This window comes from Gymnogyps californianus, chromosome 3, assembly GCF_018139145.2.
Source record: "Gymnogyps californianus isolate 813 chromosome 3, ASM1813914v2, whole genome shotgun sequence".
Lineage (NCBI taxonomy): Eukaryota > Metazoa > Chordata > Aves > Accipitriformes > Cathartidae > Gymnogyps > Gymnogyps californianus.
This window is the reverse complement of record NC_059473.1, coordinates 69,271,811-69,298,966: the sequence shown is the minus strand read 5'-3', so window position 1 is coordinate 69,298,966 and position 27,156 is coordinate 69,271,811. Positions and strand designations below refer to the sequence as shown.

Genomic DNA, 27,156 nt, shown 5'->3' with positions numbered 1-27,156 from the left:
TCAGAAAAGCAGAGAAAGAATGGAATAAGAATCTGAAAGACTGCTGTAATTGCCCCGTTGTGTTCCTGTTTCTTAAGCACACTGATGTCACACTGCATCCAAGTTTGAATAGGTTTAGGGTTTTGTTTTGCGGACACAAGTTCCAAGAAAATAAGGTTCATAAGTACTTAAAAGAACATACTTTTCTTTGCCTGCTTAATGTATGTTCAGACAGTATTGAACAACAGAGAAGTAAGTGGCCCTTTCAAAATGTAAAAACTATTTACCAGTTCTGTTTTGAGGAAGGTGCTGTCAGGAGCGGCAGGTGGAAGAGGAAACTAGAAACTCCAAACCTGGTAATGAAGTAGACGATTCCTAATAGTTTACTTCAGTTAGTCAGGGCCATTCATGGTAACAAATGTTATTCTGAGTTCGTGTGGTTATAGCCTCATCCTGTATTTCAGTACTTTCTAAGTAATGTATTTGGAAACATCTGATGTCAGTGTGCGTGTGTAAGATTAAATATATATCCTTGTGGCTGCTATATTTCTTGCAATTATATAGATGCTATAATAGAAGGATAGAGCCTGCAATGAATTTGTGTCAGATTTTCACCAAAAAAAAACCCAAAACCAAACCCACAAAATTACGTTTTAAATTATATTGGCATTTTGTTTGAGAAAGAAGCTTTAACTTGCAGCTTCCCAGATCTGTTGGTTTGGGTTTGTATTTTTTAACATTCATGTTCTATCTCAAATGTCTGAATACTGCAACTGATAAAAGCTTTCGGGTTGCAGAACACTTAATTGTGGCTACAAGTGCCATCTTTGGCTGAGGCATAACAAATACTGAGTAATACAATGCAATACTTGCTATAATCTGTCTTCCTAGCAGTAGGTCACTGTGACATGCATTATTGAAAAACATAAATTCAAAGCTCGGGGGTGGGGGGAGAAGGCAAAAAAAAAAAAATACGGAGATATTGGGCAGGATAGTCGTTAGTAATCTAATCTATCTTGTGCATATTGGTTTCTAAAGTATTGTGGAAACATAGATCAGTGCTCTGTGTTAGTTTGGTTAGTAGCAATAAATGTGCTATTCTTTACGTTCTTCAGTGGGAATTTTCCTCTTTCCTGTTAAACTGTTTTTATTAGGAGAATTCATGTGGGAAGCAGAGATGCAGGATAGCCTGTTTCCTTTGATTTAGCATCTGGGCCAGTAGACCAACAAATCGGAGAAAGGGCACCGGTTATATTTTGTATTGCTTTTGTTTTATACTTCGTCTTGGCATTAGACCTTACTGTGTTTTCATGCAAAAAGTAATAATGTTTGTAATCCACACATTGCAGCTTTAATGTGTTGTTCCCCTACAAACAAGTTTCATTTGTTCTTTCCTGGTTTTGTGCTGCCTACCTGTGTCTTCAGTAACTTATTTCATTGACAGGAAGCATGTGATCTTCTGTGTGAGGTATTTTACTGTGTGCCTTCGCAAAAATGTCACCTTGTGGCTACAGAAAGTAGTAAGTCATACTTGCACCGGGTACAGGATATCAGAATTTCATCCATTTTACTATTATACTCTGAGTCTGCTTGATAGGAAGGAAATGTATGTATTCTAACACTTAAATGCACGTATGATTTTTTTTTTTACAAGGATAATGACTAGTAGATGGTAACTGACTAAAATGTTAACGTGTTGGAATAAGAAGAAAATCTGTCCATTTCTTGATGCTGCTTCCCTTCTTTGCGCTTTAGCCTTATGCCCAGGCAAAGGATCCTGGAGAGGAAAATGCTGTCTTATGGGTGGTGGGAAAATTATTAATCCTCTTGACCATTAACTCCCATTCTTGCACGTGCTGATCTGTAGATGTGGATTGGCATAAAGAGGTAAGCTGAAGTGATGCACTGAGCATGTCACATAGTCCACTATTAAAGGTAAAATACTTGGTTAAACCGTGCTGCACAGACAGAGGTACATCACTTTATACAAATGAAGCTATGACTGTTACACACTGCTGCAGTGTAAAAAAAACCAAACCAAAACAAATTTGCTTTCTACAGGTGAAGTTAAAGACAACCACTGAAAAATGGTTCAGCTAGGATCATAAAAATCTCAGATTGAGCCATTGTGTCAATTAGGTTTTTAATGTGAAACATTAAAGGCAAAAAACTAAATGCTATCTCTGTGCATGGAACTTGGGGAATAGCATTAAGGGTAGCAGACGGCTTCATTTCTCAGTCATGCATCAGAGATCAGATCTGCTTTGTATTAGCGTGCTGGTAGTGACGGATGTAGGAATTGCACATATAAATAATAATTTTGGCTGCCCCCCAGCAAAATACTTAAGGGAGATCAGAACGCCTACTTTGGACTCCGGAGCCAAGGCAGCACACCACCACTCAGCACGTCTGAGCAGAGGGCACGGCAACTGTTGGGAGTGAGGACTTCAGAAATACATTTTGGGGGCTTCATATGTGACTACACCCTAGGATGTAGTATCCTGAGTAGCACCCCCACACCACGCATGGCCGGCACAGACAAGTCCGTGGTTCGGTGTTGAACCAGGTCTGAACGCAGATACAACCAAAAAGCCTTTTTTTGGCTGGTTGAATTCCTCAGTCCCATCCATCAGCTGGTACAAAACCAGGGCAGTGCAGGCATGGGCTGCAACTGGAGCTGGTGGACAGGGCTCAGCAGTTGCTTGAGATGTGTCTTCCCATCTTTCAGGCTGAGACGTTTTGCTGCCAAACACAGCAGAAGTGAAGATGTTGCAGGAGCCTAGATGTGCCTCTGTCTAATGTGGCTTCTAGTTCTTGCTTTCCTTAGTCATGATCCGGGTAGGAGGCCTCTCTTGCATCAGATAAGTACCTGCAACATGTCTCTATTTATTACTTCTACAAACACAGCAGTTGCCATAGCTTTTTTAAAAAAAAATAGCCAGACTCTGGAGGAAGACATCATGACGACAGTACCTGTTTGACGCAATGACTTAAAACCCAGGGAGTGGGAAGAATAGATCCTTTCTCAATTTAAGGAGCTTGGCTTGTGGTTTTTGCCATTAGGTGTGGTCTGTAGCAAGCGGGCTGTTTGGCACAGCCTCAGCTCGCCCTTATGCAATCAAGAGCAAAAGGAGGTGCCTGACTTCAGGTGGCAGTTGTGGCCCTTGGTTGAGACCCTTGCTCTTGGCCCCTTTTCCCAGGACCATTTCTAATATAAGCTTCATAACCCATTCTGGGCTCTGTAGAGCCCCTTCAGAAGACCAGGTACTCCCTGGTAATAGTCTTGGCAGCAACGTTTATAACTAGAAGACTGAGATCCACCACACTGAAAACTGGCTGCTAATTTTTAGGTGATCTCACACATGTATTGGAGGCAACTGAATAAGCTTCCTGGATTTTGCCTTTTGGCAGTTGAGCCACACGGTGAATTTGGGAAGCAGTTCCTATGCTAAACCAAGCTACTTGTGCTTTGTTTTATTGGGGCCTTTCCTGGCTTTAGCAATTAGTTCTGTATTTTCTCTTTTAAAGAGAAGAAGTTAGCTTCCACAACTTCTTGTGTTTTTAAAACAGACCCTTCAAAAGATGTTAGACCTTTGCTGTGCAGCTACTCTCTTAATTGAAGAGCAGTGGTTTTAAAACGGGCTTTCCAGTTGGGTCAGCACCCAGCTTGCAAACATGTGGTGTTTTCTCATTTGTACAGATCCAGTGTCCATCTTGCCAATTTGTCTGGTGTTTCAAGTGCCACTCTCCCTGGCATGAAGGCGTTAACTGCAAAGAATACAAGAAGGGAGACAAGCTGTTGCGTCACTGGGCCAACGAAATTGAACACGGGCAGAGGAATGCCCAGAAGTGTCCAAAATGCAAGGTGAGCTGCTCTCCCTTGGCTTGTAGGTAGTGGCTTCAAACGGTTTAAATATGTATTTAAAGTAAGTATTTGTAGGTTCTGCTCGGCATTGGAAATGGAATTCACGCTTACTGTGCAGATTCTTGTCAATGACCCATTGAGAAAAACAGGTCAGACATTTCACCTGCTGGTTCCCGCACTGATTCTGCAGAATCTCTGTGTGTAAAAGGAACATTATGGAAATCATAAGAGGGGGCTTTGATGCATGCTTATAATGAACGTGTGTTACAGAATAAATTATTCCTAAAATAAAGCTTTAAAGAAATGTAAAGCTTTAGAGAAATACGATGCCCTTTGTCAGGTTTTCCAAAGAGCTCCGGTGAATTCAATTTCTGAGTAAGGCAGAAAGTACTCTATCAACAAGTTAACTAAGGGAGACTTTAAGATTTGGCAAAACCAGAAGGTTTTTAGGATTAAATGTCAGCTTTTTACAAGCCTTTCTCATGAATTAGTTTAATTTTCAACACTGAAGTGCAGTCCCACAGCCTAAAAATGTCATTAATCTCTTCCAGGATAGTAAATATTTCCCACTACTCAAATGAGATGCAACAGCCCTGCACATCCCTGCCTCAGCTGCCCTTAATGAAGGTGGCCATTATGTTTGTTCACTATGTTTTTTCACAACACTTATCTCCAGCTACTGCTGTAGTAAGTCAAAACCTTGAGAGCACTATGGTGGTGGGAGACTGTCTTTTTTCTTTTTCTTTTGAAAGGGAGTAGCTAATCTGAACTTATCTATTGGTCTGCATCTACTTCATGGAGAGGACAAAGTAAGGAAACTGGAACATTTGGTAGGAAATAAATATTGAATGGGAAGATTTACTTCTAAATGTCTGAAGTGTATTTCTGTCACACTTTGAGCCTTACCATGTGCAAATAAGAGAATGTTTATCAGTTTACTAATTATCTTATTTTGGTCTTGGGGAAAGAAATGCCTGTGATGCCATAGCTTGAAATTGAAAGATTTCAAAACACTAAGAAAAATTCAGAAAGCTCTGAAATCAGCAGTCAGTTGTTTACCCTTCCTCCCACACACATGTCACATTTTAACAGCTTGCTGTTTGGTGAAAGTTGATAGGTTTGAGCCAGTTCTAAAAATGCTCACTTTCTGGGAAGTCTTACAGTAAAATGCTTTTAGAAACTTTCTTCCTTTTGGAGTGGGAAGAAGTATGTGTTTTGTTTTTAATTCTTTGACTCGTGTCCAGATTCAGATTTTATGACAATGCGAATAATGTAACTATTGAAATAAGTTGTCCAAAAAAAGAAGAAAATGCATCAAGCAAGAAAGTATGAATGTGGAAAAGCAGGGGGAAGAGGGCTGCTAGCTGGAAAGAGGAACGAACTAAAACTACTAATCCTAACACGTTTATCCTTAAGTTTTAAATTTAAAACACCAAATGTCTAATGGTTTTCACTGTCTTCAAAGGAAAAGACTGGACACTTGAAACTTATGCGGGTTAACACACTAATTTTGCAGCCTAAAGTTGCATGAGTTTGGCTATTAGTTAGAAAAAGACTTTAGGTTTCTTTTCTTAATCAGAAGAAAATAAAACCTCCTGCATGGCGGGAGGCAGTATGGAAAGTTATGAAACTAGCACAGAAAAAGAACCTTTGTTAACAAGTCCTTTCTGGTAATGTGGTATTATAAGTGAATATTGAAGAGGGAGTTCAACCTTTTTATAAACTGTATTGGTACCCCCACTCCTGATATTTTTTCTTCAGAGGTGAAAAAAATTCTTCCTGCCCACAATGTCCAAAATGTTTGTATCAACATATTGTTTGTCTGTTTTTAAATCAAATCTATAACTAGCAAGTAATCAAAAGAACCACTCAGCCAGTGGTTAGTGGTACTGTTCTTTTTCTTTTTTCTTAATCAGTTATTGAGTAGTTATAAAAAATACATCTTATGCAGCATTCTTCATCAAAGCATTAATAGATGTCTGGGCACACAGGGATAAACATACCAACAGTTAACAATTTGGAGTCAGGGGGACTGGAGCTAATACTTTCTCTGCCTCTCTTTCCAGCCATCCCCCCAAAACCTCTATAGAAAATAACATTGAATCAGATGACTATCATATTTCCAGATAAAATAGAGAAAAGAGTGACAGGCAGAACAAAGTTGGTAACATAATATTTGATTTATTCTTGTTCTAGATCCACATAGGCAATGTTTCAGGTGACAACATATTTTATTTTGATATGTGCATATATTCTACTTAAGGAGCCTCTTTCATGTTTTGATTAAAAATTTGCAGCAGCCAAAATTGACAAACAGATTGAGGAAAAGTCAAGATTAAATTGTAAGTGTCAAATATTAGTATTCAATCTTTACGCTAAAACTGAAGCTAACAGAAATTAAAGGTAGAAACTTCAGTAGAGGTAGAATTTCTTTACTGAGATAACTTGTAAAATTACTGGTAACTTCCAAAGTGTGATACTGATTACAGTGTAAACTGTGACCATATTTTACAGATGTCTTCTGGAGATAATTATATGTACACACAGACACATATACACACAGACTCTTTCTTTAAGTAGCCGTACCATGGATAAGCAGAATGCACAATCATTATCTTGTCTGGGTGTGCAGGTCAGAAAACAGGAACACGCTTATGGGGTGGGTGTGTGTATATATAGGCAGATCTCTGGGCAAGTATTCACAAATTTTTCAGTGGTGTTGGTAAGTGCTTTGAAAGAACATAATCCTTTGTAATATGAATATTAGCGGGCACTGTTACATAAGCTTAAACTTGATTACTTTTTCCTGTAGGTGGACACAGCTTTAGTGCATCTAATAGGAATAGCTTATATTTACCGGGTCTCTCTAAGATATGCTTACATAAGCAAATAAAAATGTTACACGCTGTCAAAATACATAATTGTAGATTCATGTTGTGACTATATGTCAGTATGGAAATACTACAAAATGCTACTTTTTAAAACTATATTTTTTTACATAATTTTTGTTATTAATAGAGCCTTTTCCAAATTTATTATACACCATTTTGAGAAACTCAGCGTAGACCATTTTTCTCAACAAGACTTGTCCAAAAAGTGCTGGTCTTGTTCTAGAGAGAGCTGGCTAATGAGTGCAAATTTGCTACATATTGTTAGATGCCTTTTCATAAAATCTATAACCTTATTTGTCTTTCCCCATTACTGTTTTAGGGTTTTATGTTTTACAGTTTCTTGCAACAACACGTTTGCGGCAAAATGCCTTTTTTCCACAAGTGTTTTTACAAGTGTTTTTACAGTACAGCAAACCAAGGAAGTACTTCATGTTGGTGTTATCTTACCACAGATTTCAAAAACAACACTGTCTGAGGAAACACCAAACAGTGGCTCTAGCTTAGAAAGCTTCGAACAGCAGCAGAAATTTAAGTAAACAAGGATGTCAATGCCGATCAAGGAGTATGTACTACTTATCTTTGGATTCACTGTTCTAATTAATATGAGCGTTACCAAATAACTCGGTGTAGTTTTTGAAGGTGCTCTGCAAATTATTTCTCATCCTCTGGAGGGAGGAGAGTCCTTGCTCTCCTGCCTATATGAAAAGATAAAGCTGTGCACCAAGTTTTCTTCAGGAGTGGAGAGGAAATGGCCGCTCTCATCCTCAGGTCTCTCAGAAGTGATTTCCCTGGAACATTTCTGTGAGAGGGCATGTAACATGCAGAGGGGGTAAAGTGAGGGTCTGAAATAGCCACTGTGCTACTTCAGTTGTTTCCGTAAGACTCTGAGCTCTGTGTGCTTTGCTGTTGGTGTGTAATTTTCACCCCTCTTGTTCTGGGAGCCGTTCTTGTGTTTCTGAATGATGAAACCTTTCCCCGTAAGGTGAGGGTATGTCTTTGGGTTTGAGCAGGCTCTGGGTGCAGGATGAAGCCAGTAACACTGACTGAATGCTTGGAGGCAGAAACTGGGCTTGCAGTTGTCGTGGTCTTACCTTGTCTGCTCCACCCCCACCGTGCTGCTGGGGAGCCTGCAGTTACAAGGCACCAAACCCTGCACAGCCACAGCTAACTATAGCAAGCCACATTCCCAGCCCCGTGCATTCCCCCGGCTGCCTGCTGCATGCCGCGGTATGGCCAGCGGAGCAGGAACACACGTGTGATATCTGACCCATCAGTGATCGCTTTCCCAACCTATAGATTTGTAATCCATCTCTGTCAGTGGATTATCCTGAGGGGAGAGAGGCATGCCCATGTGAACCAGAGCTGAAGTTGATCTGGTGAGATGTCATGTCTTAAGCTTGAAAGCAGCCTGACTGAATCATACAGAGTTCATCTGGCATTGTCAGTCTGTGTGCATATGATAGGGAGTCCAAGCCCCGCATCTAAGGTGTTTGGGTTTTTTTATTTCATTTTTTTTAATGAAGTATCTCCTCACTAAAAAAGGGAAAGTTTTTTGCAACAAAAAATACAGGCAAGTACAACCGGTTGTTCCAAATTTGCAGCTTTTGAAGACAGTTATATATGTGCAGGAAAGTATTCACTAAAAATTTTTTAATACTTTACTTTTTGAAAAGCAAAGATAAAGTACATGTAACTGCAATATGAGTCTCTAAGAAAATAAATCCTTTATCAACTTCTTAATGTTTTAAGAGGACAGTATGTCTGGAGGATTTAGAGCAGAAACAAGTAGATTCAGAAGTGATTTAGGAGTGGTGCCTCGCTAACTGGAGCTGGGATGCTTCTAGGAAAGTGTGGGTAGAAGGATGGCAGGCAGTGTCCAAGAGGTGGATATTTCTGAAAGGTGTTGGTGGCAGAATGTATAAAGCTATTGCTAGCAGCTCCTTGAAGTTCTTACTACCAAAGAAAATTAATTTATTTTTGAAATGTGAAGTAGTTTTGGTTTACATCTAGGGTTTTTATAGGCTCCAGGCTTGTACAGATTTTCAATTAGGATGGATGGTAACTTAATAGATTGGGTTGGTAGGTTGGAGAAGAGAAAGGAGAATTCAACAGTCTTGATTCAAAAAGAAAAGAAAACCAGTTAATTCTCATTAGTGTCATAAGATCTAATTCCCTCCTTTACATTTTTAAGATGGAGATATGTCACTGAATCAGCAGATAAGGAAAGGTACCTCTAAAATTACAAAATTCTGTATAGTTGCTGTCTGAATTTCAGTCCCTGAAAAACTAATTGAAATTAAATTTTAAAGTTAATTTGTTAAAATACATTAAGTCACTATTAACTTGAACTGAAATTAAGGAATTTTAATCTCTTAGGATTTAAATTAAATAAACTATGGCTCCATGAGCAGGGTCAACATTTTTTCATATAAAACCTGAAAAGTAAAAGCAAAAGTCAAACTGACAATATCCCTTTTAGAAGAAAATAGTGTATAACTTCAGAAGTTATACTTAAGTTGGTAAAATATTTGGCAGACTTTTCTTTCCACTTTCCCTGCAGTCAGTGCTTAAATGTGAAAGTTTTGAAGTCAAGTGGCTTATAAAGCTCATCAGCAATGGTATTTTTTTCAGGTGCTTCTGGAAGACATGGCATTTGTGATACAGCAGGTTTCCTCAGGGTAGAGGGGGATAATTGCTTGGTCAGTCTATTTGCATCCCTTCTATGGCATGAATGCAAGTCCACTAGAATACTTGCCCATTAGAAAGTAATGTTTTATGGCCCAATCCCCTCTCTTGTGAATGTCTTTCCCCTCTTATGTGTAAAAGAAGCAATTGAAAGTGTAGAAATATGAATTCTGAGATCACTAGTGTTGGCAGAGGGATGTTGGCAGGTGTACCTGGAACTACTGTTAACTACATCTGCCCTGGAATCTTTTACCAGAAGTGTTGCGGGTGGAAAACATCACTTTGTTACATGTATAAAGTGCCAGTTTCAGTAGCTGTTCGGGTGAGCAAGATTTCTCAGATCCCAGATGAACCCTGATCAGCACCAGAGAACAAACACACTTGACCCTCTCAAGAATGTTGGATACCCCAGGAGTAACAAGCCTGTCTTGAGGTGAGAGGCTTCAGTTGTACCTGAGCTTTCAGCATCTCTGGTGCTTGCAGGGCCACTGAGTGGTGATGCCTTGTCTTTACCTGTACTTCCTTGCAAAATAAATACATGTAGATATGGATAAGAATTTCAGGAGGCTTTCATTCATCTGTCGCAAGTTTCAACAAATAAAATTCCAGTTGGATGTAAGGGGGGAAAAAAGTATTCCGAGGGAGGGTGGTGAAGCATGGGACAGGTTGCTTAAAGAGACTGTGACATACCCATACTTGGAAATTTTTAAAATCTAGTGGGATGAGGCCTGGAGCAATCTGATCTGACTTTGAAGTTAGCCCAGCTTGGAGCTAGGAGTTAAAACAGATGACCTCCGAGAGTAACTTCCAGCCTCAATTATTAAGTAATTTTATCTGCCATTCTACTGTGGAGCATGGTCTCGGGACAGGGGAGTCTTTAGCAATTTTGTGAGCTAGGAAAAGTGTGTGTTTATAACCCCGTTAGCTATATTTTTAGTTGGCAAGATTTAGTAGCTGTGTAATCATAGTTGCTTTAGTGAAATGCTCAGCCCCAGGACTACCCTCTCTCCTAAGACTCTCAGAACTTTAAAACTGAAGCCTTACCAAATCTGTGCAAAGTAGGTAAATTTACCAGTTTTGCAGAAGAGTGCATGGGGATACAGGAATGGAGCTATTTATGCAGGCAATTAGCAGAAAGATGGATGTAGAACTTAGGCAGCCCAGCTTCATGCTGTACTTGGCAGGCATTATGAAAGCTTGGCGTAATTCTTTTATACGGTTTGTGGAATCTTTCTTTTTTTTACCAAAAAAAAAAAAAATTCCCATACTTCCCAAGTCATTCAGCCTAACAGCAGAGCCTTTCTGGTGTTTATTACAAAATGCCAAATCAATCTGTGATGGTAATGGGAAAGGGAGTAGGGCCACAGGTGGCATAAGAGGGAAACCCATCTGTGGAGGGGTCAAACAGAGTTCATAACTATATTTACTGTGCTGCTTTTATTTTTAATAAAGTTTGGTGGTAATGTGTCTACTTCAGTAATAAAAACAAATTTTCAGTAAGGGCAAGGATCACTCAGATTTCTCATCTGATACAAAGGGTGTTTAAATAAAGAAGGAGGATTATATAGAAAATTATGTATGGAAATCTGGAAACAACTATAACTTGTATTTGACTCTCTGAAACATGCCTTAGAAAACCATTATTGTCTTAGGACAGCTGCAGTATTAATTAATGCAAATGCTGAGTTAAGCAGGGGGTTGCTTGCGGTGTCTTCATCTGATGCATGGACTGCACCGGGTAGTGCCTGCTTTCCTGTGCTTAGGGAGTGGGGAAAAAAATAATCTTTTGGGTTTTTTTTCTTCCACTCATACAGATCCACATCCAGAGAACAGAAGGGTGTGACCACATGACCTGTTCACAGTGTAACACTAATTTCTGTTACCGTTGTGGGGAGAGATACCGCCAGCTCCGGTTCTTTGGAGATCACACGTCAAACCTCAGTATCTTTGGATGCAAATACCGCTACCTCCCCGAGAGACCACATTTAAGGAGATTAGTGCGAGGCTCTGTCTGTGGTGAGTGGATCAATGTTCCTTGTGGAGAGCTGTACAGTGAGGTGATTGAGGGGGCAATAATAGTTAAATAAAAACTATTGGTTTAAAGTATCAGATGGGCAGCCTGTTGTTGGGTTATGTCAAAGGTGGTTTTTTAAATATCTAGCATTTGCACTCCCTTTCTTGATGGACTGTGTATGAATAAGTATTGTATCTTCTGATAGCTTCTGTTTCCTAACCTTTTTTAATAATACATAAGCAAACTGGAAAAACACTGTCAATATGCGTGTTGCTGGCTGTGGTCATTGTTCTAAAAACATATAGGAGAAATGGATCAGAGCAGGAACCTTTTTTAAATGAAACTCTGTGTCAAGGATCCGTTTGAATAAAGCGTTGTTTGGATTTGAACCTGATCGGGGTTTGAAAAACCAGATCACTCAGATTTGCCCATTTAAATAGGAAGACACTTATCTTTTAACGTCTTTTAAATCTTGTTAGCTTTGATTCAGATAAAATCCAGCTTAAAACAAAATACAACTATATACATTAATTACTTTCACAGGAATATGATGCCAAAAGCTTGACTCTTTTTATTTAAAAAAAAAAAAGGCACTCCTAACTTGGTTTTGAACCAGATGTATACCTGTCTCAACCTATAGAAGCACAAGAAAAATAGATAACAAAGTAGATTATTACCTTATGTGGTATCTTACATATACATTAAGTTCAGTCATTGTAGTGAGTTTACAGCATGTAAAGCTATCTATAACATTATGGGAAATGGTTGCATTAACTGTCAAAAACTGGGGACCTATTAAGGAAAATAGGACTTTTTGTACTTTGAATTAAAGCATAGAAATTGGAGATGACTTGGAATTCACCTACGATGAGGAAATGCTTTGAGCTTGTGAATTGGTGATGTTGAATGTAGAGGTAAAGGTAAGAGACTGAACGTGTGGAAATAGAAGTCAGCAGACCTGTGGTGTGAAAACAATACTCCTGAGCCAAAGATGTTCCAGTAAAAAAGCTAGGTGATTTCCATTTTAGAGTAACACAAGAGTTGGCACACAAACTCATAGGCCTGGTTACTGCTCTGCAAAGTTGTGGGAGACTCGCAAACCTGGAATGCTTGTTTAACAAATGACAATAAGTCATCCAGGCCCGTTAGTTTGACCTCAGGAACTTGCAAGGCTTTAGAACAAACTTTATGAGAGAGGGGAATTAAAGGTACAGAAATAAATAGGAAAGTGGATGAAAATTCAAAATGATTGGATGTGCCTACTCTGATATATTTTTGTAGAGATAAATTCCAACGCATGAGAAGATCTAGTCTAGATTAAAGACAATGCTGGCACTAGAGCACGTGGGTATAAACTGTTGATGAATAAATTTAGGCTTAAAATTCAAGAACCGTTTCAAAGCACTGAGTAAGGTTTCAAAGAGCTTTTAGTAAAAGCCACAATGGCAAACAATGTAAGCTGTTTTAAAATGGATCTTGGTACATTTGGTGGAATTAGTATCCGTGATAGCAAGGGACTGTGCTCAGAGACATTACCAAGTCTGTGCTGCTCACATGCAGAACCATGGGTAACTTTATTCCAAGATTAAACCACCTATGTACAATGGAGATACAAATATAAAATAAGTGGGTTTTATCACAACATGGATCTGCAAAAAAACCATTATTATTGTCTTAATTTTTGCCATGGTTTACATGTCAGGTATCTAAATATGCAGTTGGCATGTTTTAATGCCACATACAAAGTCCAAAATACAGGTGTATGTACTGCATGTACGTAACTATTAAAATTATTTTCTATTTTCCCTGTTTTAGGAAACAATAATACACAACCTCTTCCTTTTAAAGAGAAACAGCTTTTACTAGTAAGAAAGAAAATTAGTTTAATTGCAAACAGTGACTTGGAGGCAGTAAAGAAATGTGGAAGTGCATACATGAGTTAAAGTTCAGTGGTGAAGATATATATTTACAAAATTCATATTTGTTCATATTTACAAAAACGTGCATAGAGAAGGTATATTTTACTTTCACTTCCTGTTTGCAAGTATACTTGTGGTTTGCCTTAATTAGTAAACCAAGAAAGATTAGCAAAGCTCAAAGCCTCAGCTTAAATTTCTCATAGGCTTTTCTGTTAAAAATATCTCTCCAGGACTACCTCCATCATACAGTGCTATTTCTCACAGGAACGGTCATCATTTGAATAGAGACAGAGCTAGCTGAACGTGCCAGCACATGTAGTAATTGCCCTCATTTTTACAATAGCTTGTTAACACCCAAATTGACAGTGATTGAAAGAATTCTGCATTGATACTCATGACCTTAAATCTCTGTCATCTCTAGAGCTCTAAATTTTAATATTGATCCTGATACACTTTATGAATAACTACCAAAACACTCCAGAGCCGTAACAGAACTTGCACATGGAAATAAAAAAATAAAAGTTTCAACAATTTACATCAGATTAGAATTCAGGAATTCAGCTCCTTGGAGCTGAAATGGAATTTCCTCCATTGGATTAGATTTTTGGCTATGATTGGCATATGTGAGCCAGCCTAGATTTTTGTACTTTTTTCCCCACACAAACGCACATGTGGGTTTGCACACGTTTTTTTTAAGAAGGCATTATATTGTTGTAAGATTATATCTTGTGACATTTTTCTTTCGAGACGGTATAATCCCTAACGGTGATACAGTGTCAGTTCAGTTTGTGGATTCTACCATCGTGAATGGTGGAAATTTGGTACGATCAGCTATCTTTGTAAAACTTCAACAGAATTGATCTGTGCCTGTTAATTGGGTGAGTATGAAGGTCCACTGTTCCCAACAGTTGTCAATTAGAAATAAGATCTTGCTCCCTGTCTATTTCCAGTAATCATTGTTTTAGACACTTCCTTAGTTAAAGTTTGTATCTGAACCTTTGCTTCATAACTATCAGTAGATGTATCCTTCATCAATTTATACAGTTCTTAAGTTTTGGCTTGCACAACATTTCTGGTAGGGGCTGTAGGATTTAGAATCATAGAATGGTTTGGGTTGGAAGGGACCTTAAAGATCATCTAGTTCCAGCCCCCCTGCCATGGGCAGGGACACCTTCCACTAGACCAGGTTGCTCAAAGCCCCATCCAGCCTCGCCTTGAACGCTTCCAGGGAGGGGGCATCCACAACCTCTCTGGGCAAACATGTTCCAGTGCCTCACCACCCTCACAGTGAAGAACTTCTTCCTTATATCTAATCTAAATCTCCTCTCTTTCAGTTCAAAGCCATTACCCCTTGTCCTATCACGACATGCCCTTGTAAAAAGTCCCTCTCCAGCTCCCTTGTAGGCCCCCTATAGCAGCTGGAAGGCTGCTATAAGGTCTCTCCGGAACCTTCTCTTCTCCAGGCTAAACAACCTCAACTCTCTCAGCCTGTCTTCATAAGGGAGGTTCTCCAGCCCTCTGATCATCTTTGTGGCCCTCCTCTGGACCCACTTGAGCAGGCCCATGTCTTTCCTATGCTGGGGGCCCAGAGCTGAACGCAGTACTCCAGGTGGGGTCTCACGAGAGTGGAGTAGAGGGGGAGAATCACCTCCCTCAACCTGCTGGTCGCATTTCTTTTGATGCAGCCCATGATGCGATTGGCTTTCTGGGCTGTGAGCACACATTTGCTGGCTCATATTCAGTTTTTCATCCACTAATACCCCCAAGTCCTTCTCCACAGGGCTGCTCTCAATCCACTCATCACCCAGCCTGTATTTGTGCTTGGGATTGCCCCGACCCATGTGTGGGACCTTGCACTTGGCCTTGTTGAACTTCATGAGGTTGGCACGGGCCCACCTCTCAAGCCTGTCAAGGTCCCTCTGGATGGCATCCCTTCCTTCCAGCGTGTTGACTGCACCACACAACTTGGTGTTGTCAGTAAACTTGCTGAGGGTGCACTCAATCCCACTGTCCATGTTGCTGACAAAGATGTTAAACGGCGCCAGTCCCAATACCGACCCCTGAGGAATGCCACTCGTCATTGGTCTCCATTTGGACATTGAGCCGTTGACTGCAACTCTTTGAGTGTGACTATCCAGCCAATTCCTTATCCACCAAGTGTTCCATCTGTCAAATCTCTCCAATTTAGAGACAAGGATGTTGTGCGGGACAGTGTCAAATGCTTTACACAAGTCCAGGTAGATGACGTCCGTTGCTCTTCCCTTATCCACCAATGCTGTAACCCCGTCATAGAAGGCCACCAAATCTGTCAGGCGTGATTTGCCCTTAGTGAAGCCATGGTGGCTATCACCAATCACCTCCTTATTTTCCATGTGCCCTAGCATAGTTTCTAGGAGGATCCGCTCCATGATCTTGCTGGGCACAGAGGTGAGATTGACTGGCCTGTAGTTCCCACATCTTCCTTTTTTCCCTTTTTAGAAGTGGGGGTTATGTTTCCCCTTTTCCAGTCAGTGGGAACTTCCCCAGACTGCCATGACTTCTCAAATATGGTGGATAGTGGCTTAGCCACTTCATCCACCAGTTCCCTCAGGACCCACAGATGCATCTCATCAGGTCCCATGGACTTGTGCACCTTCAGGGTCCTTAGATGGTCTCGAACCTGATGTTCTCCTATGGTGGGCAGTTCTTCATTCTCCCAGTCCCTGCCTTTGCCTTCTGCAACTTGGGTGGTGTGGCTGGAGCACTTGCTGGTGAAGACTGAGGCAAAAAAGTCGTTGAGTACCTCAGCCTTCTCCATATCCCGGGTAACCAGGTCTCCAGTTTCCTTCCAGAGAGGGCCCACATTTTCCCTGGTCTTCCTTTTATTGCCGACGTACCTATAGAAGCTTTTCTTGTTGCCCTTGATGTCCCTGGCCAGGTTTAATTCTGTCAGGGCTTTGGCTTTCCTAACCTGATCCCTGGTTGCTTGGGCAATTTCTCTGTATTCCTCCCAGGCTACCTGTCCTTGCTTCCACCCTCTGTAGGCTTCCTTTTTGTGTTGGAGTTTGTCCAGGAGCTCCTGGTTCACCCATGCAGGCCTCCTGGTGTTTTTGCCTGACTTCCTCTTTGTTGGGATGTGGTGCTCCTGAGCTTGGAGGAGGTGATTCTTGAATATTAACCAGCTTTCTTGGGCCCCTCTTCCCTCCAGGGTTTTATCCCATGGTGCTCTAGCAAGCAGATCCCTGAAGAGGCCAAAGTCTGCTCTCCTGCAGTCCAGGGCAGCGAGCTTGCTGTGCACCCTCCTCACTGCCCTTAGGACCTTAAAATCCACCATTTCTGAACTCCACCATTTCCTAGTCACTGCAGCCAAGGCTGCCCTTGAGCTTCACATTCCCCACCAGCCCCTCCTTGTTGGTGAGAACAAGGTCCAGCATAGCACCTCTCCTTGTTGGCTCCTCTCTCACTTGGAGAAGGAAGTTGTCATCAATGCATTCCAGGAACCTCCTGGATTGCTTATGCCCTGCTGTGTTGTCCCTCCAATGGATACCGGGGTGGTTGAAGTCCCCCATGAGGACCAGGGCTTGTGGATGTGAGGCTGCTCCTATCTGTCTAGAGAGGGGCCTCATCCTCTCAGTCTTCCTGGTCAGGTGGCCTGTAGCAGATGCCCACTATGTGTTGTGTGGAGAAGGTACTTCCGTTCCTCTGTTTTATTGATTCCTGATAATTTCATTGGTTACTTCTGTTATCATGAAATTGAGTAAATAATAGCTTGCTTACCTTCTCATATTTTTCTTTTATAGACCCTCCATCAGATTCTTCTTTGTCATGATCTTTGATTTTTTTTTTCTGTCTTGTTTTGAACCGAAGCTTCCTAGTCTTAATCATTTAAGATAAAGTTGAAAACCAAGAAGTGTTTAATTCCAGTTAGGGATCATGCCTAGGCTCAGAGATGTCGTGGTAGCTAGAACTGTAAATGTAAATATGTTAAGGCTTTATCAGGCAAAAGGGGAGCATTATCATCAGTAGGTGTTACTGTACAAGCCTGGGTTTTGGTTCTGTTCTGAGAGTCAGCAGAAGACGTTAGAAAGAGGAGATGGTAGCAGAGAGATAGGCCATTAAAAGCATAGTCTTTAAATTTTAGTAACATGTAGCAAGAAATAAAGGTTGGATTTCTTGTAGTAAAATGCCTCTACTCGTTAGCTAAGTAGTGGAAATGAAGAGAACATTATCTTGGCTGTCAGTCGGAGACTGGTAAGATGTTGCTAGATACAATTTCTTCTGTGACTCTTTTTACTTTCTTGCTATGGAGAAGAAATACTTACTTAAGTAAATGTGGTGATTTTGTAGCCCTGTGAGTGAAGGTTTTTTGGCTTGTTTCTACCAAATCTGGGTGGGTGGGGTGTGTAGAAAGGAAAGAACACTTCATGGCAGGCTGGCATGCTATCATGGTTTCTGTAGAGAAGCAAGTGTTTGTGCCTACAATCACAAACTGTTCTGTAATAAAAATAAGGGAAAAGCATTTATGGCAGCATAAATTTAAACATACTTTTCTTCATAAACCAATGGTTTTGTAAAGGTAATAGAAATCACAGGGAGAAGAAAATAACATGGGAGCAGAAGTGGTCTCTGAATTTGATGACATTTCTTTCCCTTCTTTAGCCAGCATATTTTTTAGAGAAACTTTGTCCTATGACCAGTACAGTAAGGTGAAATTGCTTTTATCCTTCAGTCCCAGTGGACTTAGAGGTTTCATTCTCATAGTAATTGTTTGGCTAAGTTGTTGAAGGCAGAATGTTTGGTTATAACTGGAGTTAGTGATGAATTGCACAGAAAGGTAAAACATGTTCAGCTGTCTTAAATGTACTTAAGGTGCCACTTAAGTACCACCTGAATTCAGTTGGGTGAACTATATTCAAAATCAGTTGCTAGGTACTTCATGGATACATAACAGGACACAACATGTAATGATGCTATTAAAGCAAATGAAATTTTTTGCATGGTAAACAGCATTTCAAATAGGATTCTGAAAGCAGCACGTTTCCAGATCTGACGGACATGTACTCCTGTCCCAAGACAGAGTGCAAGATTCACTTTACGTATGCGTGGCTTTGAGCCACACAGAAGGAAGCATGCATTTCTAGGATCCAGCCTTCATTAGCAACTTTATCATTTAAGTCGGTCTGATTTGTAAGAAGTCGCCTAGATACACTTCATAGGACTCTTTAAAAACAGATGCAAACTTGTATTAGAACTTAAATCTACGTAGATGTGACTATTTTGATTTGTAAGTAGATACTTTTAGTGGCTCTTTTGCTTAAACATATAAAGGTATTTAGACTTGGAAGACAAAATTTTTTATTTCTCATATGCTAGTGATTAAATTTTGTTTTCTAAAACTAGTATATTAATTTTTTACATGGCAAAGAATTCTGTAAGGATTTATGGGATTTTGTATATATTAGCCTAAAACCCACAACCAAACCCAAAGTTATGCAAGGGAAAAATTTTCCCTTGTGTTTCCCTAAATGTTTCCTCACTTTGCAGAAAAACATCATTCTCTGTATCACAAGTAATGTAACCTCTCCAAGACACCTGCGAATACAGTTATTACATGTGCTGGCTTTGGCTGGGATGGAGTTAATTTTCTTCATAGTAGCTGGTATGGGACTATGTTTTGGATTTCTGCTGGAAACAGTGTTGATAATGCAGAGATGTTTTAGTTATTGCTGAGCAGTGCTTACACAGAGTCAAGGCCTTTTCTGCTCCTCACCCCACCCCAGCAGCGAGTAGGCTGGGGGTGCACAAGAAGTTGGGAGGGGACACAGCTGGGACACCTGACCCCAACTGACCAAAGGGTTATTCCATACCATATGACATCATGCTCAGTATATAAAGCTGGGGGAAGAAGAAGGAAGGGAGGGACATTCGGAGTGATGGTGTTTGTCTTCCCAAGTAACTGTTACATGTGATGGAGCCCTGCTTTCCTGCAGGTGGCTGAACACCTGCCTGCTGATGGGAAGTAGTGAATGAATTCCTTATTTTGCTTTGCTTGCATGCGCAGCTTTTGCTTTACCTGTTAAACACTCTTCATCTCAACCCACGAGTTTTCTCACTTTTACCCTTCTGATTCCCTCCCCCATCCCACTGTGGGGGAGTGAGCGAGCGGCTGTGTGGGGCTTAGTTGCTGGCTGGGGTTAAACCACGATATACATTACCACAGATGTCTAAATCTTCATGCTGAGTAACTCCGTAGAGAAATTGTTTACCATTAATTTGGGTGGAATTGTAAAAAGGTTCACTTTTGAGGCTTGTTCTATTTACAACCATTTCTTTTTAAGTTATCCTTAAAAACTAGCTTTGAACATTACCAAACTGGCTATCATAACCTACTGCTGAGTTCACCACATGGACTAATGACCCAAGATTTTATTCAGCTCTGGGGCAAGTTTTACATTTGCTCTCTTTGCTAGCAGTCTCAGAGCTAACAGACATAGGACAGTGGGTCTTTGAGAAGTTTAGTGCCTGCAATAAACGTCCTTAGTCTCAGCAGCATTTCTTGGTGTGTCACAATTCCCTCTATGATTAAGAGCCTCGTAATCCTTCACACTATGACAAATTATGTGTGTCCAACTGGAATTGGATATAAAGTAATGTTCAATTCAGACATGTAAAATGGAGCATTTTATAATTTTCATAGAATGCTGATGAAGATGATTGGAGTAAAATGTACACATCTGCTGCTTTGCAGTGATTGCTGCTGTTTGTACTCTTACTGATGGTAACTTGTGCAAGTCTTGTTCACCTCCTGTTAACTTGTTCCTTAATTTTAGTTTACAAAGGTAAAGAAAGATACAGGATTTAAATGTGGTAGATATATAAGGAGAAAAGGTATTTTGTTTTGGTTTTAAAGTTTAACCTTTAGAAAGAATGCATTGATAACCAAAAGAAGATATTGTCCCATGACGATGAAAGGTCATTTTATCCTATAAGATCTTGGAACTACACAGTGCTAGTAACTTCATGTTCACAGGCAGAAGGAGGAAGACACTCACTCATGCTTTATTTCAACTCTGAGTTAGTTTGTCAAATGTAAGTAAACAAGTTCTTAAACTGAACTAGCTTAGGAACCATTCTGTGTCTGCAAAATTACTCCAGTCAAAAGCTAGCTTAGCCCTTTCTGCAGACTCCGTTTCTGTGTACTTAGTCACTAGTTCAGTGCTTTAAGTTTTTAATAATTTTGGTACCAAACATCATAATTTTCTAACATTCTAATTATATGATTATTAAAAAAGTAAAGAGAGTTCATGCCTTAAAATAATCTTTTATAAGCTTTACTTTGAAATTGTTAAAGGCTCTGGTAATGTTTTTAAATGTTTTTAATTGCTCATTTTTGGAGTTTTCTTGAGGTTTTCCATCACTCTACGTGCCTTCTCCTGTCTACACTTGAATAATTTATTTGACAACTTCTGTGTGTATAGAATGCAGCACAGTGGAGTCGCAAGAAGGTCTACCATTAGGATGCCTAGCAACTAGCGTAATACCAATAATATTTGCCAATTTTTTTCTTCTAGGAATTAATGTTTCCCACCCACAACACTCCTATGAAATTTAAAAGCTATCAAAACAGAGCATGAAAAGGACCAATTCATTTAACTGCTGTAAATATTTCCAAAATACCTCATTTTTCCTTTAGACTGCCCAAATGAGTGGCTCAGGTTATGGAGAGGTTTACATCATTGTTGAATGAAGTAATCCATTTACTGAAATCTGATACAAGTGACTTGAGAGGGAAGGGCAGGGAAGAGAGAGGTAACGAACTCACCTTTCCTCCCTTTCTAGAGGTGATCTTTCAAACACATGCTTAACTTAAAGAATTGCGTAATTTCAAATCCCTGATCAGACTGCTGGTGTATCAGTAAAAATGCCTGCCCTGCTGAGTTTTCAAACAGCTGAGACAAGTGACATCTTTGATCCAACCACTTGGCCAACACAGCCAGGGAGATTCTGCCATTCAGTTGAAAGCATGCAATGCAAGAAAGATAACTTGGATTCAAAGTTCAGTTTCAACTTCAGTGTTTCAGAAGGAGCCCTGCCTTCCCTCCATGCATTTCTACAGATCACGAACTCATCAGAAGTACAGAATATGAGCACGCTTTATTTGTTCTTAGTCTTATGCTCTAACCGGTGTGCTGCACAACCTCTCTGCCTTACTCATGTAAGAGCAGCAACGTATCCTTTTAAATGTTGATCCAAAATAGACTTGGCTGTGGCTTGATTTAGACCTAAATCACAACTGTACATGAGGACTTCACCTTTTAAAGCGAGCAGAAGCATATTTAGAGGTGATGGTCTCATCACCTTGAGCTAACCTAAACTCTCCGAGATGCTGGTTTGCTTGGCATCTTTCCAGGGTGGTTGCTGTGCAGTAGGATTCCGGAGAAGCCAAATGATAGTAGCTTTATAGCTACCACGTTCCTGTCGATGCCTGAGGGATTTCAGAATGGAAACAGAAGTAAATGCAAGCTAACTGTTAATGTACAAAATAAGCTGTGCTCTGAGAGTTGTGGTGGGTGAAGAGGGCAGAGAGAAATGTGCGCAGGGAGCTGGCTGAGTGGTGATAGCTCCTAGGTGGATTTGTAGGATGAATTTACAAATAGGAATCCTGGTGAAGTATTTAAAAAAATGAACCAGCTTTTGGGAGTCTGATATTGAAATATTTATGGATGGTTGGAAAGGGAAAAATAAAATGCCTACTTTGAATTGTTTAATGAATTTTGCATTTCAGCTGGAAAACTACTCATTACACCCCTAATACTGGTTCTGGGACTGGCATTGGGAGCCATAGCTGTTGTAATAGGTAAGAGTTACATATGTGAATGAGTCTAATTCTGATTTTGCAGTGACTTTCTGTATGACATCTCAGTATTTTCACGTCAAAGATGGACACAAGGTACAAATTTCATAGATATCATTTTAGTATAAAGCACATTCCTTTTTTCTAAAAAAATTGTCTTTAGAATCTTTTTTTTCTTACTTGCATTTTATGCCTGTTAGCTTTACTATTTTTTTCCCAATTATTTGGTTTTCTGAACCAAAATCTTTAACTAGTATAGTTAAACTAGTAAAAAGGCCAGAGTAATTTAAACATAGTCCTGGGGGCTGGCTGACCTAGACCCTCCCTTTAATGACCCCAGTGGATCACAATTCGGAGATCTTGGCCACGTGCATAACAAGATTTTTGGGGCACTAGGCATAGTCCCAAGAGCCCTCCAGCTTGGAGATGCAACAACAACAACAACAACAAAGCAGCAAATTGGGATGAGTCAATCTCAAAATCTGATTCAGTGCATAGGCTGCCAAATTGGATTCCATCACAAAAAAACGGTACTGTGAACTCATTTGATACAGTATCAAAGCTCTGTTAATGTGATTGTATTAATGTGGATGTAGTTATTCTAGCAAACCTGCTCTTTGCGTGACTTAGCTCAATTCTGCCGCAGAAATGAAATGAGCCGTAACGATAAATGTATAATTTTGCTCATGTAAGTGCATATCCACTATTTATGTTGGCAGTAATATGTCAATCGGGGATCATGCTGCTTCACAACTCTTCACCAAACTACTTACTCCGTTGAAAATTTGCAGTGTATGGCCAGCCCTGAGGCATGTTGGGATGTGGCACCTTCATTTTGATATAATAAAGCCAAAACGTACCAGGATAGTTACATTAATAAGATTGTACATAACCAATCAGCATATAACCAAAATACCATTACAGCTTTTCTAGACTACATCTGGCCAAATAAGGAATATTGCTGTTAATTTCAGTATTTAGGCTAAGAATACATATCTTTTTCCTGTATCAATATTCTGAGTTGGATTCACTGAAGATAGGTATCTATATATATATATAGATACCTATCTTAAACATTTATTTTTTTAGTGGCATTTTTATGCCAAAAATGTAGGCAATAAAGACTTCTTAATGCCAGTAAAGCTTATTTTACTCAGCAATCTGGTATAATCTATGCTGGAAAAAAAAACCACTCTTTTGCTTATATTAAAAATTAAGAGGGTTTTGCAGTAATACAATAGCAATAATTGCAGTAATACCCAGTATGCCATTGAAGTCCCATCTTAGGTATGGCTGGATAAGATACGATCAAGAGCAGCAGTATGAGCAGTTCCAAAAACATTGATTATTTATAGGAAAGTTTTGGTTTTGAGGTAATTACAGCAATATTTACTGCCAACACAACTGTTAAAGTAATCTCAGTATCATAGCTGAAAACCATTTTACACCATTCACAAGGCTATTGAGCAAAGCAAGGACCCTGGTGACTGTAGTAGTCTTTTGTTATATATTGTTACTGTAGTGGTGTCTGAAAAGGAAATCTTTCACCATTTCAGTCAGCTGGTGGCAAGAGAAAGGGGGAGATGCTTCTCATTCGGGTTTGAAAGAGTACCTCTTATGACAAACTATTTTTCACTTGAATGAATCTCATTTATTTATTTATTTTTCTTGTTACAGCTTCCTTTCTCTCAAAAGACTTTTAAGAATAAATAGTTCCCTGCCCAGGCAACGATAAACATTTGGTATTACTTCACAATAGATGAGGATGCTTGTAAAAATAAATAATATTTAAAAAAAAAAAGTAAATCTATAACATGCTGCCTCTATTGCATGTGAAACTGGTTGAAAACTAGTTTAATCAAATCAGCCTTGGATTTAGATCTAAGGATTGCTAAAGTGCTTTTAAGACTTTTAAGTTTGTATCTTATACAAAACAGCATGGTTTGGGAATTAATTTGTCAGAGATGGGAGTAGGGTTAGCAGGAATTTGTTGTAAAGTAAACAAAGTGTAGCTTAACTCGTTACTGAAGAGACTGTTGCAGGCTAATATTTTTTTCTGCTTGTCCAAATGCCTCTTCTAAATTCTCGAGACATGGAAAGCTGCATCTGAATACTCTACATACATTGAAAGAACACAATGCACGCACAAAGGATTGCATTTAATTAAAGTTTTCTTATTTTCTTCTTTTGGCAGGTTTGTTTGTGTTTCCTATCTATTGCCTTTGTAAAAAGCAGAGGAAAAGGTCACGGACAGGTATGCCCTGGTAAGGATGGACCTTACTCACCTGAACTGAGCTGGTCCTGCAAGGGCTATACGCGCTTTGTGCAACAGAGCAATACAGTGCTGGTAACAGCATCAAAGCCACCACCCTGGAAGAAGAATGGGGCATCTCCTGCCATCTTCCCTCAGCCGAAAACACTACTGCAGACCAGAAAGCCTCTTTGCTCTGGTGCACTCTGAACAAGATGGGCCCCCTGACTGCTGCTTTTAAAATGTTTTGGGTTTTGGTTTTTTTAATTATTACTTTGGAGGGTTTTTTGAGTCTAAGTTTCTGAACTAGACAATCAAAGTCTGTATTGTAGCCACAACTCTACTACCGATTTGGCCTGTGAAGAAAGCATTTAACTGCTAACGTGTGCTCCGTTTTAACTTCAGTGTCGGCCTTTAAGGGGGAAATGCTTAGAAGTGTTTGGACTCTTACTGTATACTGAGCATACTACTTTTGGTATTAAAAACTACTTCTGTAAATAACTTCCATCACACAGCATTCTGTTCAGCATACCGAAACCCCGTCACATGCCAGAGCACGACAGCTGGTTATCTTCTGAGTCCTCCTGCTAGTGGGCAAGAGTGTAGATTGCCACTGCCAAACTGCAGTGCCTCAGAGGGAAATAGCCTTAGTATTGAAGCTCTGTGATACTTACAAATACGCTGATTGGTTTCACTTCAGTATTTGATTTGTGACACTCTATTAATATTGATTGGGGGGGTGACAGATTTGTTAGAAGACTACAGCATTTTGAAACTCTTCCAGTACAGAAAAAAATTTGAAGGGTTTAGATAACAAGAAGTGTCACTGGCCTGTTCTGTCCCAGGATATCCCTGAAGTGTGTTTGCAGGGAAGCTGGAAACCTGCTCTTCTGTTCTGACTTGGCATATAATACACATGCTACACACTAGTTGTGTGAAGATTGACTTGATGAAATTTTATAACCTAAATAGCATGTTTTGTTTGTTTGTTTTAAGTAGGCTACATAAGTCTTAGAGCATCCACTGATGCCTCATGAGGAAAATCTGTGAATTTGGAGTAAGGGGAGGGGTCATAAATTCTTAGGAGACCATTTCATTCTTATTCTTTGCTTCCAGTGTTTCTCCTCGTGGCGTGATCTGAAGAGAATAGCTATCCTTGCTCTTTTTTTCCTAACTTCAGAGTACCACTGTTTGCTACCAGACCTCTTTCTCAGCGCATCGCCACAAGAGCAATGTAATTCAGCGTTAGGAATCAGCTACTGAGAATTTTTTCACTTTTAGTTATAATCCAAATTTATCATACAAATATAACGTAAAAGAAAAAATAGAATAAAATAAATTTGTGTAAGCAGAACACTGAAACAATAAAGAAAGGAACTGAATAAGAGAAATATCTACTTTATACTTTAAAAATACAAGCTGATCTTTAAGAAAAGATTGGATTTGTACTGTGAAGGTACTTTTTTTTTCAGTGTGTGTGTTTGAAGATACACATATATATATTTGTATATATATGGGGAGAGGGGGAAGCAGGGAGATGGGCAGTGTCCTAAAGAGTCTACAGACTTCAAAATTTAGGCCCACAAATAGCATATCATTTGAGAGGATGTACTTTGCACCGCTGTCTTTGAAAATTGTTATTAACTCTGAATCTAGTTGTAATTTTTAAGTAAATAGTATTCTGCCCCACCAACATAATACTGTTATAAGATACTCACTTTGACTTCAAAGCCTCAGTGGAAGAAACTGATTAATTTTGTTTACCTGGAAACACAAATATCAGCTTACCATAGTTGGCTAGTATGCCTGTTTTCTGCCAGCTTCTGGTTTTGTTTTCTTGGGTTTTTTCTTGTTGAAACAGTGTGTACAAGCACACCATAGTAGTCAACAAGTACTCAATATTTCCATTTGAATTTAAGGGCATGTTGACCCTGTTGTCCTAAGATTTGCAAATTAAGTGGGGAAGCAATGACATTTAGAAGTAAAGTTCAAAGCCTATTGTCAATGCAAATCCACCTGTTAATTAGATTTCTTCTTCTGTGACACATCAGTTTTCTATTTGTGTTCTGTCTGAGGTTGGAAGCTGCCTTAAAATCAGTCTTGTTTTTGAGTGTTTTCAGAGGCTATACATATTAGTTGTCTTTGGCTTACTCAGGGATTTTTATTCCTTTCTTTAAATGTCAAATAATGAAGATATTTTTGTATTATTTAGAAAAACCTTCAGACCTCAGAGTGAGATATATAGATAGATAGATTTGGGTTTGCAATGCAGTCTGTAATATGGTGTCAAACTATTCCACTTGAGCATATTTTAGTACTTGAGATTATCTGTAATTAACTATACAGTGGATTAATTTCCTTTATTTTCCTGGTTCTTTATAAATATGTGAGAGATTCTTAGAGTCTTTGTAGCTGTTTTCACTCTGCCATGTTTGCTGTTTTCAGTTTCTGATGGGAGTTCAGTAAGATCTGAAATTAAGATGCTAGAATAAAGAGCATAAAAGGGAAGATAATAGATCTGCACTTATTTATATTCAGAAGGCATGTCATTGTTGGTGGAGGAAAGGAGCACACATCTCAACTCCGACATTATCATTTCATGTAGGCCATTTTGATTTTATCGGAACAGATTAAATCAAAGGGAAATGGTTCTTCATTTTCTACACATAGCAAAATGAGGCATCTTTGACCTTGTAAAGATGAGAGTCTAATCTTGCTT

At 39.5% G+C, this 27,156-nt stretch overlaps 1 protein-coding gene across 1 annotated transcript in view; it reads left to right on the top strand.

Moving 5' to 3' along the window:
- Positions 1–25,499, top strand: part of RNF217 (ring finger protein 217) — a 64,202-nt gene extending 38,703 nt beyond the window's left edge. Inside the window, exons 3-6 of the mRNA XM_050894373.1 lie at positions 3,680–3,844; positions 11,235–11,436; positions 22,118–22,189; positions 24,381–25,499. Coding sequence (XP_050750330.1) covers positions 3,680–3,844; positions 11,235–11,436; positions 22,118–22,189; positions 24,381–24,454 — 513 coding nt within the window. The 3' untranslated portion in view covers positions 24,455–25,499. The remainder of the gene's footprint in view (positions 1–3,679; positions 3,845–11,234; positions 11,437–22,117; positions 22,190–24,380) is intronic.
- The last annotated feature ends 1,657 nt before the right edge of the window (positions 25,500–27,156 follow it).